The sequence below is a fragment of the Heliconius melpomene genome, chromosome 13 (assembly GCF_056956725.1).
Source record: "Heliconius melpomene rosina isolate 202511_hmr_F chromosome 13, ASM5695672v1, whole genome shotgun sequence".
NCBI classification, from domain to species: Eukaryota; Metazoa; Arthropoda; class Insecta; order Lepidoptera; family Nymphalidae; genus Heliconius; species Heliconius melpomene.
The window spans coordinates 10,059,351-10,073,003 of record NC_140401.1 but is presented as its reverse complement, the minus strand read 5'-3'; the positions used below and the strand labels follow the sequence as shown (position 1 = coordinate 10,073,003).

At 32.0% G+C, this 13,653-nt stretch overlaps 1 protein-coding gene across 7 annotated transcripts in view; it reads right to left on the bottom strand.

Annotated features, from left to right (window-relative positions):
* Positions 1-11,354, bottom strand: part of LOC146532910 (uncharacterized protein ZK1073.1) — a 47,069-nt gene extending 35,715 nt beyond the window's left edge. Inside the window, exons 1-2 of one of the 7 annotated variants that reach the window (XM_085195871.1) lie at positions 7,960-8,145; positions 6,644-6,854 (exon numbers count right to left, since the gene is read on the bottom strand). In XM_085195871.1, the coding sequence (XP_085051997.1) occupies positions 6,644-6,854; positions 7,960-7,973 (225 nt within the window). In that variant the 5' untranslated portion in view covers positions 7,974-8,145. Of the gene's footprint in view, positions 1-6,643; positions 6,855-7,959; positions 8,146-11,177 lie in introns of those variants that run through there. The other 6 variants (XM_085195873.1, XM_085195874.1, XM_085195875.1 and 3 more) reach the window with 6 other exon arrangements.
* Positions 11,355-13,653: the final 2,299 nt, after the last annotated feature.

Below are 13,653 nucleotides of genomic sequence, written 5' to 3'. Positions count from 1 at the left end.
AATATTCTACTTTCTGTAACACCGCGTTAGGTTCCGCCATAATATGATACGCAATGAAGAATGATAAGTAAATAACAATTGACTGCTTCATAGTCTTTTTTCAAGACTGTATTGTCATCGTAGTTGAAAATATTGATATTAAAAAAGTATTTTTTACAACCTCGTTAAATTAATATGTTAATATAAGGCCGGCCGCTACCGTAGTAGAAGTAGACGATTATCGTAAATTATAATATTATGAAATTATAAACAATATTTTGTATTTTTGCATCCTATACTTGTATATTTTACAAGAACAGACAAAAATGTTTAAGAAACATAAATCTCTTACAAAACTGTGAAGTGGAAGTTTGTTTGGTTGAACGAGCTAATCTCAGGAACTACTAGTTCCAATTGAAACATTATTCTTAGGTCCATCGTACCTGCGGTCAGTTACCTCAGGCATTTAGAATGTGTCACGTGTTACCTATCACAACACAACACTTAGTTATTTCCATTTAACTTTCATGGTATAATCAACATTTTAACTGTAATTTGTTGGGATCGTCATGGCGCAGGGGAACAATACCACCGTAAACACGACGGTTGTGGGTTCGATCCCAGTCGGGGGGAATGAATTATTTCATAACGAGCAACGAACATACGTGCATGACGAGGTAACGAGGCAAAGCGCGGCGTTTAGTTCCGCCACTCAACAAGCAACGGAAAGTGCGGGAAGCAAAAAAAAAGATTACGAATATCGAAACCACATTGCTTGCAACTTGTAAAGTACAGAAAGACAACTTTGAGTAGTATATAAGCCATTTCGAATCTACCTTCTATTGTGTATTGTTACATTTATAATACCAGTAAATATAAGTAAATATTATCTAAAACTTACAATTTTCTGTCCGTCAACACTTAACATCTAATTTAAATCGTTTCATATGCTATTATGAAAGAACAAAGCTATGAAAGAGACTCACATTGAATTGTATTTATTTAATTAAGACAGAACTTTAAATATATACTATATGCGACACCATTACATGGTTTGAGGTTCGAATTTGTTTAAGAAAATATGAATATGTAAATTATTTTCATATTCATATCATAATTTTATACGTTGTTATATAAAAGGGACCTTAGGAACTACTACTTTTCGTTACGTTACGTCAGTTCAATTTGGATGCATTTGACTTGGAGCTTTAAATTCGAATCGCCGACCATCGCTTAGATCAGAAACAACGCCACTGCGCCGCTACGATGTCTTTGTACTCAATAAATAAGAAAATGTCAGCTCTTAGTGTTTTCAGAGTAATTAAGCTCGTCGCCGTCTGTCTGTGCGTAAACAGGTGTGGCTGCCAAACATTCGTAACATTCGAGTGTTAGAGTGACAGGTGACGAGTAAACAACCGGTAACCATTGCTAGATTCATTTATTTAAAGATTAAAATGTGGTGTCGTGGGACACCAGGTAGGAACGAAGTTCCTTCGGCTAATAGAATCGACACAAATTGCAAAAAAAGTCGTGCTCAATTTTATGTAGATTTTCTTGATAAAAATCTCTCTTAAATTTTGCTGATTAGTTTTTATTTAAGTACAAGAAAGTATTTAGGAAATTCAGTATTTTAGAACATCGTAATTCAAATTATCAACTAAAAAAAGAAAGAGGGAGAAAGAGAAAGGTATTATACATTACTCGTCTGTGTATGCGACTGTCGCGCCTGCGCACGTCTCATTTAACGGTTTTATTCCACGCATTTTTCTTACGGTTTTACTATCACATTTTTTTCAGTTCGGTCACGCAGCGAAATCCCTATCCCTTCCAAGCCTGCCGTAAGGAACTTCGTTCCAATAATAAGAAATGTATAGAGAGAGAGAGAGAGGGAGAGCTGTAGCGTCATGATAAAGTGGCTTACTCGTTGCGGCGTTGAATACCGCCATTCAACAAGATATCTCAAATTGGACGGTGCGTGGGGAACTAAGTGTTGACAATTTTTTACTAATTATTATGAAACTTGGCAAAAGTATTGTATTTATTGTACGTAGTATGCCGCAAGAATTTGGCGGAAAGTGGGGAACTTACTACTACTGAACTGTCCCGCTATGCGCGGGATACAGCGTGAAGCTATAAAAATATAATTATTCATTACATCAATGTTTTTATTACGAACAAAAAAAGCTACGGTGTAAACATTTTATCTAACTTTTAAGACGAAAATATTTATAGTTGTTTTTTTTTAAATATATTGTAATTAAGACGCTTTAAAGCTAATAAAATAGATAATAGCCTTATTAAAGATATTCTTATCTCATTTTCGTATTTTTATGTGTTTTGACAGACCGATGTCTGTCTTAAATAGAAAATACCTACAAATACACTACACGCGCGACGTCGAGATACTCTACTCAAAATGCAATATCTCGAGAATAGGGCGGAGAGTGGAGAATGGAGGGTCTTAACACTCTTCCCTCAGCCTGCAACGAGAGGAAAACGCGAGTAGCGGCTTTTAAAATGGTTTTATTAGGTCGAGCTGTAAGAAACTATGTAATAAAATCAAATAATCTGAATATGAACCACTTGTAATAATAGTATCCTCATGAAACTTGGCAGTTATACGTAGCTTAGGTGACAATACAATATTATGGTACAATTTATTTACATTTTTATTTTCTTTTCTTCGTTCTGGTGTTGAGGCAAAGAGCGGCGTTAAGCGCCGCCACTCAACACGAAGCGTAAAGGGTGAAGCTGACGATCTGTGTAATGATGGGACCAGGGTAGCAATCGAAATTAGGCTTGTACAATTTCTAGCTGCGAGCACATTGTATTTCTTTTGAAGTACAAAAGTATATTTATTAAACTATTCGTTATTTATACTTATGATTTTATTCCAATTTTGATTGATAAATTCCTACCCGGGGTAGACAGTTATGGTTTCGATATCGACTAGAGGGAATGTGTGTAGGTATTACAATAATTTTCTTTAACCCAGTCTGACTATGACAAGTATGGAAAGTGGAAAACGGAGTGTTGTAACACTAAGTTTCTTCTGCTAACACTTCCTGCTACCTATATAATATACTACACATGTTTGACAATATACGCTGCGTACGTTTTGTACCCATCAATTCGCTCTCTAGTACATGTAATTACCTACGTACAAAAAAAATGCATTATTTTAGTAGGAAACACAGAAATTCTATAATCAGTGGTCGCGTGTCAGTTGTCAGTCGTCGCGCACTGACGTCACTACCAACCCTGACTCGTCTACAGCTGGAAACAATTCAAAATGATTTACAATTTAACACAACTTTGTTGTGATCGCGTTAACTGTGATTTCGTTAAAGCTTTAAAATTCTGAATAAAAAGTTAAAAATTTAGTTTTGAATTAAAAAACTTGTATTTTCTAATAATTTTAATTCATTATTAAATTATTAATGATTATTTTTTAGAGATTGTCAAAGTGTATTCAGTTAGTTTTCAATATTTATGCCTTTTGCTAATTGAACGGTTAATGGGCTATGCCAATGCATATAAATAAACTATGTAATAAAAACCGGACAAGCGCAAGCCTGGCGCGCGAACCGAGGGTTCCATACAAAATAGACAGAGGGACGGACAACAAAATGATCTTATAAGGGTTCCTTTTTTCCTTAAAAGTTACACAAATCTAAAAATTATAAAAATAATAATAATAAAAATATAGTGGGGAGCGGAGAGTCTAAACACATGCGTGAAAAACGAAATGTCAGTCTGTCTCCGAGTGTATATGTGAAGTACAGCGCGAAGCTAAAAAAAGTACTTACGAATGTTTTACTACTGCCATTTAAAATGCAATTATTGGACGCTAATATTTGTTTGTCATTCAAACAAAATGCCACCAAAAATTTTAATGGTATCGCACCATTAAATTACAGTAACCCAAATATCGTCAAGACTAAACATTTTACGATTTATACTATAGGGTTGTATTTGAAAGTGTTGTTGGTGTGTTGGTGTTACATTTTTTTAAGTAACAACCTTTCAAGGTACTTTTTAGGGTTCCGTAAGTAAAGGGCCAATTAGTAATACTCCGCTGTCCATCCATCTCTCTGTCTCTCTGTTACCAGAGTCTATCTCATGAATACAATAGAGTTTTTAATTTAGGCGTTTTTAAAAATATACAAAATACTCTAAGACTCGCACTTGGCAAGATTTTTAAGATATTGTTTGTAGAATAAAATGAATAAATAAGAATAAGGGCTTTTTTAGTTCCGAATATAATGTGAACAAAGAATTTTTTGGACTATATCTTGAAGATTACCATAACATATATGTTTATTATAAGACAGTAAAACTATATTTTTATAACGGCGCCAACCCTATCCATATTGTTTGTGTTACGCACACCTTGTTGTTTCTATGTGTTTCGCAGTTATTTTCGTGAATAATGTGTTCAAAAATATCTAATGTCGCTGGAAATAAATTCTCTTGTATAACATTTTATTACATTTTAAAAGAACAAGCAATGAAATATACTAAACTCTGATCGCGACTTAGCATGAATTCAAAATTAAAACAAAAACATAATAATGCGTAATTTATTGTAAGATATAATTGACCTTTAAGAAATGCATGAAGACACAATGCTGTTGTTTTTTTCAACGTTCCAAATGCATTTACGCAGACCGATCGTGCGTAAGGCAGGTATGAAACTGCCTTAACGATAAACGGTACTGTGGGACACACCGGACCCGATTCTACCCACTAAGACCCAGCGGAAACTCTCTCCAACAAAATTAGATGCAGGATCGGTCGCGCTTCTACTACGCTCAGTGGAAGGCCTGCCCATTGTATTGCATTGCTTCAGGGTTCCCTAGGGTACTCGCAGCCTCGATTATTTCCAGGAGGATCATCATAGTGCTGTCGCAGTAGCTCTTCTAGGGTAGAGATGTGCATACCGCCTTCCCCTACCCCCTGGCCTACGGTGGCGCAGCAGATTTGTCTAGGCACTGAACTGTCAAGCCTGATCCGCGGTTTCCTTCAATGCGATAACTGATTCGCAGAAGGAGACCATTGCAGTTCAGCATGCCCCCACCACACCGAACGGTGAAAAGTCTCTCCCCAATGTAGCCATCAAGACGTGGCGTTGCGTTGTGGAGAACAAGCTTTACTTTTCTTTTAAGCTTTATCCTGAAAATCGATTTTAAAATTAAACACATTATCGATTTCTCTTTATCACATAAACAAATCATTATTAGTAAAGCTCCACCTTCACGTGTCTGTCAGTCAATCATCTTTGTATGATCTTACATCATTCACTTTTAGGAATTTCATTCTATTTTTGTTTTGCACAAAGAGTTTGAATTTTTTGTAAGAATATTTTTTTAAGGCCGTTATGGCATATCGATAGGTACAGCTGCAAGTCGATTGCGAGTTCTCCTATTTTTGTACGGAACCCTCGGTGGGCGAGCCCGGTTCGCGCTTGTCCGGTTAAAATATTACAAACTGTGGAGCTTTTGACTCTCTATTCTTCTCATCTTCTCTATTATCTATCTCAATTCAACTTGATTATGCCAAAATTATATTCCTCCGTGCAAACAATCTCCTTAAAAGATGTTAATGTTTTTTTCATTGCTTATTCATACATAAATTTAATTAAAACATAACTACTGGTATTTTTATAATGTGAGTTATATAAAACATAATGTACTTACTTAAGCTAAACATACTCGTACATTATAAACATAACCTTCCTCGATAAATAGATTATCCAACACGAAACGATTTCTTCAAAAACCAGTAGTTCATGAGTTTAACACGTAAAACAAAATGAAGTTTTTAGCTTTATACTTAATATTAGTATAGAAATTTAGATATTAACTGAGATTTATCTATTGATACATATTATTTATAAAATACATAGACTTGATTACCGAAACCCTATTTTAAAAGACAATCCGCTTTGTTACTTTACTATCGATACAATGATACTTTGTATGGATTCGCATTATGTTATTATCTAGGTCTGTATCTAGGACTATAATCTGATTTGTATTTAATTTTAATAATATAGTGTTAATGTTTTATTTAATTGATGCCCTCGTGGCGCAATAGGTTGTGGGTTCGATCGGCGTTAAGTTCCGCCACTTAACACAAATGCCTCCAGAATTCGGTGGAAAGTGAACGGAAGTGTCTTAAGAAGAACAGAGTGTCGTAAGTTCTCAGATAATATTACTATTACTTAAAAAAAGTTTACTACGTTTAAGTAATAATTAACAAGTAATTCTATATTACTTCCCATTACGTTTTTACATTATTAGTGAAGTTTTTTTTTTGTAATAAAAAGGAAGTTTTCACATGCGTTCACATTGTTATTTGTAATTAATCTGAATAATTTAAGTAAAAAAAAACATTTGAATGTTCGATTACAAATAAATGTTAATTTATAATTCAATGACAATAAAAAAATTCAATTTTTCAAAAATATGCAATTAATTTTTCATCAATATTTTTAAGAAAACATAAGTGATGTTACGGCGTAAAATTATAGTCCGTAAACAGACTTTACAGAACCAGTTTTATTTCAGCTTTTTTATATTCACTTAAAGCAACAAACAATAAACACAACAAAAAAAACAACAAATATTAGAACACACACGAGGATCTAAATTAATAATACCTGATGACAACATTTTCTCGGGCAGGGTACCAAATGGTAAATGTGGCTCACCGGCGTCAACGGTGTGGGTATGCTGGATGTCCTCAGAAGGCTAAGCTTCCTCCGCTGCTCCGCTGAGAGGGAGGCGCGCCGGCTCCTGTCGATTACGTATCTTGGAGGTTCAGCTGAGTCGGTACTCAAGCCACGGAATAGTGTGGGACGGAATGATGCTCTTATAAAAGTTAGGTTTTAAGTTTAGTATTTCAAAAGAAATAGTTAGATTTTAGATATAATATTTAAATTATTAGGTAATATGCAATTAAAATAGATGTTAGCTAATGGCGTAGACTTAGAGTTTACGCTGTTAGATACACCGAAACCTGAATTTTGTAGCGAAACTTCATTCAGTCATTTAAAAAATGAAAAAACTTTAAATCAATTTTAGAATAATTCAATGTTAACTTTATATCAATTTTATATTATGTAGATATATAGTGTTTTGGCTGTGTTTGTACAACAACAAAAACTAAAGCCCAATTAAATTTAACTGAACTTTCCATAAAATGAATTTAGGCATAAACATTCTTCTATATAAAATATGAGCCTAAAAGAATGCCACGATCATGTAATTTTTAATGGGTAATTAATAGCGATCAAAAAAGTTTCATACAATATCAATAAAAACTTTATTTTAAAGTTTACATAGAATTTAATATACGTTATGCATATTTCTAATTAACATGTACTTTAAGAAGATATTTTATAAATAGAAACGATTTGTAAAATATTTTTTTCATATTAAATTTTCTACTTACATAGAATTATTGTTATAGATAAAAAGACCGTTACATTTAAATAAAATTTTCGTTTCCATTTTTTATTATAATCTCCATTTTTTTCATTTAAATAATCAAAGTATTTATAAGCGCTTTTTAAATTAAGCCAATTCGATTAATTAATATAAAAATATCAGTATTCTCAAGCATGTTATTTTAACATTTGTTATAACAAAACTAATTTAAGCTAGGCTAAGGTTAATGTGTTTTTGTTCTTTATACATTAGAGAATAAATATACATATAAAACAACAAAAGCAAATTTAAATCAAAGATCGCGGTCAACAACTTTGGCATCAATATTTCGAAATTTATACGAATTTATTGCGTCTAAGCGGATTTAGATCTTGGCACTGATAACTGAAAAAAAGCGAAATTTCAAAAAGAACCTAAAGCAATATATTCTTGTATCTATAAAAGATCTAATTTTTTCTTATTAGAACACAATTTCCAAAAAAAATTTAATTTTGAAAATGAAAAAAGAAAACTACACGTTAATCACCTTTTTCTTTCCATCGTTTATTTTATTTACACCATAACACAGCACCGAAACAACTATATAGTACAATTCAAAAATAACTTTATTTATAAATGCAAAATTTTCATTTAAAAATTTAAATTTCCAAAATTTTTGAGGTAAATCTTTGCGTATTTCTATGAGGAACAGTGCGTTAGTCCCTCTTGTCGCGATAAGAGGCCTGTACTGAATCAACGTAGTAATGTTGACTCGCGGCCAATTATCTGACATTTAAAATTGGATCAGATCACTGAAGGTGAAAGTGACATTATTTATTCATTTTTATTGTTTTTTCTTTTTGTAGATTACAAGATTTTTTGTATTGAAATATCTTGTATTAGATATAAATTTTAAATTTTTAACATGTACCTTTACAAGTTTATTGTCGTTATAAAAGTGTAAATTTTCTTTTATGTTATAAAAAGATTTTTTTTTATTGTAAGAATCCACTTTTTATATTTTTTTTGCGTGACAAAGAATTATTAACAAGGTGAATCTTTCGTACGTTTTCTTTTTCGAGCTTCACGCTGTGTTCCGTATAAAGCCGTGAGTGAGGCAGAGGTACGATTTTCTTTAAAAAAACGTATGTGACTTAAATTAGTTTAAGCCATAAGACAATAAATTCTTTAAAGCATGTAACTATGAAGCTAGAAAGCTTGTTTATTCTATGTACCTCAAAAATTGTAAAATAAGCGTCAAATTAAATAATTAAAATATAACTGTAAGAAATATTACTTATGAGAGTATCTCGAAAGTAATTATAATAATAAAAAAAATAATATGAAATAAAATCTTCAAATATAAACAAAAAAATAATTTAAGTTGGTTTCTTTTATTTCTGAAGGGTAAATAAAGAAACAAATAAACAAATAAATAAATAATATTATTTACATATAAAAAAATATATGATTAAGTACTAAAATCAATAAAAGCATCACCGAGCTGGCATAATGTTTGTTGACATCGTTCGAGCTACAAACGAATACACGCGCATTAATCGCCTTTCTAAAACAAGAACCATCCGTATATTATTTGACGTAGAAGTCCGACATCAAAGAAAATGTGTCAAATATTTATATAATTTGGATGAAAAATCACCTCGTTATGTTATACGGAACGTATCTACAATAAAGTTAGTGTAAACGTTATTACCTAATTGATGATTTTATAAATTACTAGCGACCTACCCGCGGCTTCTCCCGCTTTAACCGCACGATCATTTGTTTAATAAACTAAATTAAGTTTGTGTTCTAATATGGTTCATCAGCGCAGTTGACTTGACTTCTATAATATAAATAGTTAAAATAAATAAAGCCGACTTCAAAACTTTACCTATAGGTATACTTATGATAACTAAAATATCCTATGATTTTTTTTCCTGTTCTTCTTAGGCCTTAAGATAATGTTGAAGTTATCAATAAAGTGAACCAGTGCAAAATTATTAGTAAGTATTATTAATAAATAAGAGTACATTAACTACTTATCCGGTAGACAGACGGAACCAAGTACTAAGACATTCCATTCCCCAATTTCCTCCTAATATTCGAGACATTGCGTGTTGATCGGCTGAACTTGTCACCTGGTTTCCTGTGCCAGAAACGGAACCCACAACTATAATTTACTGTCAGGCGCAGTCGCACTACGCCACGATGATCTCTTTTAATATCTAATCATAGACAGAAAAAAAATTGTGTCAAGATTCTCCTTCCCCCATCTCCTGCCCAATTTTCAAAACCTAGCGTGTTGAGTGGCGGAACACAACGCCAACGGAATTCGAACCTAAGACTATCGCGCTTATAGCCAGACGATGTCCCACTGCGCCTCAGTCGAAAGTCAACAATACTTTACAGTATCCATACAAAGATATAATATTTTCATGTCTTCTTTTATATTTTAAGACTTAATACCTTGTTAGGGTATTCCCTGTCGCCTGCAGTTTCTCAAGAGGCGAGGTTTTAAATTCTAAGAAAATATCTTTGAGCCGACCATATCTTAATGTGTAAAAACAAAAAAGATACTACGAGTAGATGTTTTAAACAAATACTATAATATTTTGACTATAATAATAAAATTATTGTAATCAAAATATTTAATGGTCGATGAACATTCAAATTAGGGACTATATGGGGCTATCCAAATATACCTAAAACATAAAGTTCACTGAAATGTATAAACATAGGTTCGTAACTACGCGGTTGAATTGATTTCGCTTCGACCGCAACATTCAATTTAAATGGTTATATGTCCTTTGAGAATTCTCCTAGCTTTCGTTATAAGTAGTTTTTTTTCAACTTCACGCTGTATCCCGCACACAGCAGGGTAGGCAGAAGGAACCTTCCTAGTCCACTCCGTTTCCATTTTCCGCTTTATTCTGGAGGCATGGTTTGTTGAGTGGCGGAACTCACCACACAATAAATATCAGTTTAATTTTCTTTAGAATAATATTGTTTTTATTTCATTCTAAGTATTATATGAATATATTGATATTCGATAGGAACATTTTTTTAAACCCACGACCATTTCGTATGACAGAGCTTATTAAACAAATATTTTTAGTATTCAGTATTAAGATGTTAAATTATTTAAATAAAAATGAAAACAAATACATTTAGGTATTACTACGCTTTTATTACTTTCATATATATTTATTTCTCGATATATCTATCAATCACTTATATTGTTATAATTATATTTATACATTGATGGATGGTATTAATGGTCCAAAAAGACACATATATGTGTGTGCAAGTGCATAAATATAATTTCATTTATTTTGTTTAATTTGTAAGCATTTCTAAAGTTTGTAATAAAGCTTACTTAATTATACAAAAAGGGGTAGACAATGACAGAAATAATTCAGAAAAAAAAAATCACCTATTTTAAATAAGTATATGAATTTAGTAAAGAAATTAATTCCAAAGATTGCTATTTCTACTGTTTAAAAAAAATAATAAACAATAATAAATGAATCATTAAATATAAAATTAATATTTTTTTACCATAAAATAAAGTAAATTTAAATTAAAAATTTCATACGTGCCATGAAAACCTCTGTTAGGTACATTTTAAAAGAGTAAAATCACAAACAATTGTGTATCCAAAAATAATTTATATTCAATGTATAAAGTATATAGATTTCAATATTAATTACTTCAAAAAAATATTGCTATAAGATGAGATTACAAGAAAAATTTAAAACTCACCCGTTCCATCGTCGGCCTTTGACGACGAAAAAAATCCGAAATACTACACAAATACATAATTAACTAAAAGAGCACAACAAAAAAATAAAATATTATAATATTCTTTATATTTTTTCAAGTTTATACGGACAGTGGATAAATGAAAGGTCGGTATAAGTCGCGATATCAATGAAGACTACCATCTTAATTTATTATTATTATGGAGGTAATCATGAATACTATGTACAGGCTGGTATTCGATATATTAAAAATGTAATATGTTATTTTTTGCGTTTGTATATATTTATAATTTTTTTATATCAAAATTATAATTAAATTAACCTTTTCTTATAAATGTAAAAGGTTCCATGTGAGTGAAAGATCATTGTTGTTGTTGTTCCGTGTCCTTTAAAGTAAACTGAATTTCAGGAGGATTTGCAACTTTAACTTGATTTTATACATTCTATTTATTATTTTAATATTAACTATAACTCATTTATTATTTTTATTCTAGCAAGACAGAGTATGACATGAAGACCAGTCAACACGGAATGTCTTAATTCGGACGACAATTGGATTTGACACTAAATTACCTTTGCTAAAATTCAATAGCCATTAAAAAAAATCATTAAGTCATTATTCTATCTACTACAGTTAAATTATGTATATTTACTTTCGGTATTGTTGTAAACATATTCTAGTGAGTTTCTCAAGACGGCGGATCCCATTTATTTACTTTCACGTCTGCTATACTTTAGGGATATTTATTTAGTAAGCAAAAGAATATTTAAAACATAATTATATACTCGTATACCTCCAACCATACAAAGACACTCAAAGCATACTTAAGTAAGATAGTATTGCTAGGCTCATCGCAAAACATCTCTTTATTATAAGAAGAAATAAAAATACCTATCTATATATATAAAAGGACTTGTCCTCACTGACTGAGGTAAGACGCACGCACAGCCGTAACCGCTGTGCGTAGAAACGTTAAATTTGGACAGATGTTTACTTTCGTAATCTGGACATCCACTAAGAAGGGATTTTGAAAAATTTTAACCCTAAAGGGGCGAAATAGGGGTAAAAGTTTGTATGGAAAAAAAATTGAATCGCCACCGATTTTTATAAAATTTGAAATTTAGACTCTTAAAAATATTTCATTGAACACATGTTTCATGGTTTATTAGAATTCACCTCTAAATAAGCTAGCGAAGCTGCGCGCGTCCGCTAGTTTTATATAAAAAGAAAAGTAAGCACTTGTATTAATTCAAATCAACTTTTACAAAAATAACATAAAAAAAACAGCCTGTATCCAGCTAGAATTAGTTAAAACCGCCTCATTCCCGCAGGAACCGAACATTAATTGTTTGTAATTCTCGCCCCACCTCGCCTGCTTGCGTAACGACATCGTACATGCTACCATCAATGATCTATGATACGTTAGACATTTAAGATTTATCTTTACGTCTATTTACGGTGCACGTACTCGTATCAATATCAGGATCACAGGTTCGATTTTCCTGTGGAGCTAATATTTTGAAATAAATGAAATTAATTCGTACGCGGAAAGTCGACGGCGTGTCTTTGTGCGCGAAGTCAAAACAGTTGTTTCACGCTGTATCTCGCATATAGCAGGGTAAACAGAGGGAACCTAGTGTCAAGATACGCTTTGTATTGTTACGAGAGCGAGGATAATATTTAACTCCCCCGAGTGGAAATTGAACTCACAACCGACGTGTAAGTCAGACACGCTGCGTCACACTGGCCTCATATAATTTAGTCAAAACTGGCGGTTGATGATGTTTTAAAAGACATTTTTAACATAATTTTTATTTGAAATCATTTGTCTGACTTTGTTTAATGAATGAAATACGAATGCAAATATTTTCTGGGAAGATAAGTGATTGGAAATCCATCCAATTTATCTTCACACTGAATTCCGCACATTGTACGGTAGGGAGAGGGTCAAGGTAACCTAGTGTCAAGACTACGTTTCCCATTAAGACGTGCCCCATTACGCTACATTACGATAAGCTTACGTTCACCATTTTCCTCAGAATTCTTGAGGGATTGCGTGTTGAGTGACGGAACTCGTGCGACGAAACTCCGAGGAGCTAAAAAAAATGCATAATATTAATTTAATTAAATAATATTTTTTTAATGAATGCAACGTTTAAATTCTACGTCTATATAATAATAAAGAACCTGAGATAAAATGAACTATTGGTGAAAAAAAAAACAACGATAGGTATAATTAAAAAAATATATATCAGGTTAGTCACGTTGAAATGTTCTAGCTTAAAACAATAAAAGGCACCGATAATATTAAATAAACTAGCTGATATTACCTTACCTAAGGTCATGTTTGTATTAATAATATACGATTAGTCATTATTTTCTTATTATAATGTCACCACGACTTTCATTAAGTGCATTTAACCTTTTGATTATCTACTCTCTATGAGATTTTATTCTTAAAATGAAAGCTGTAGCA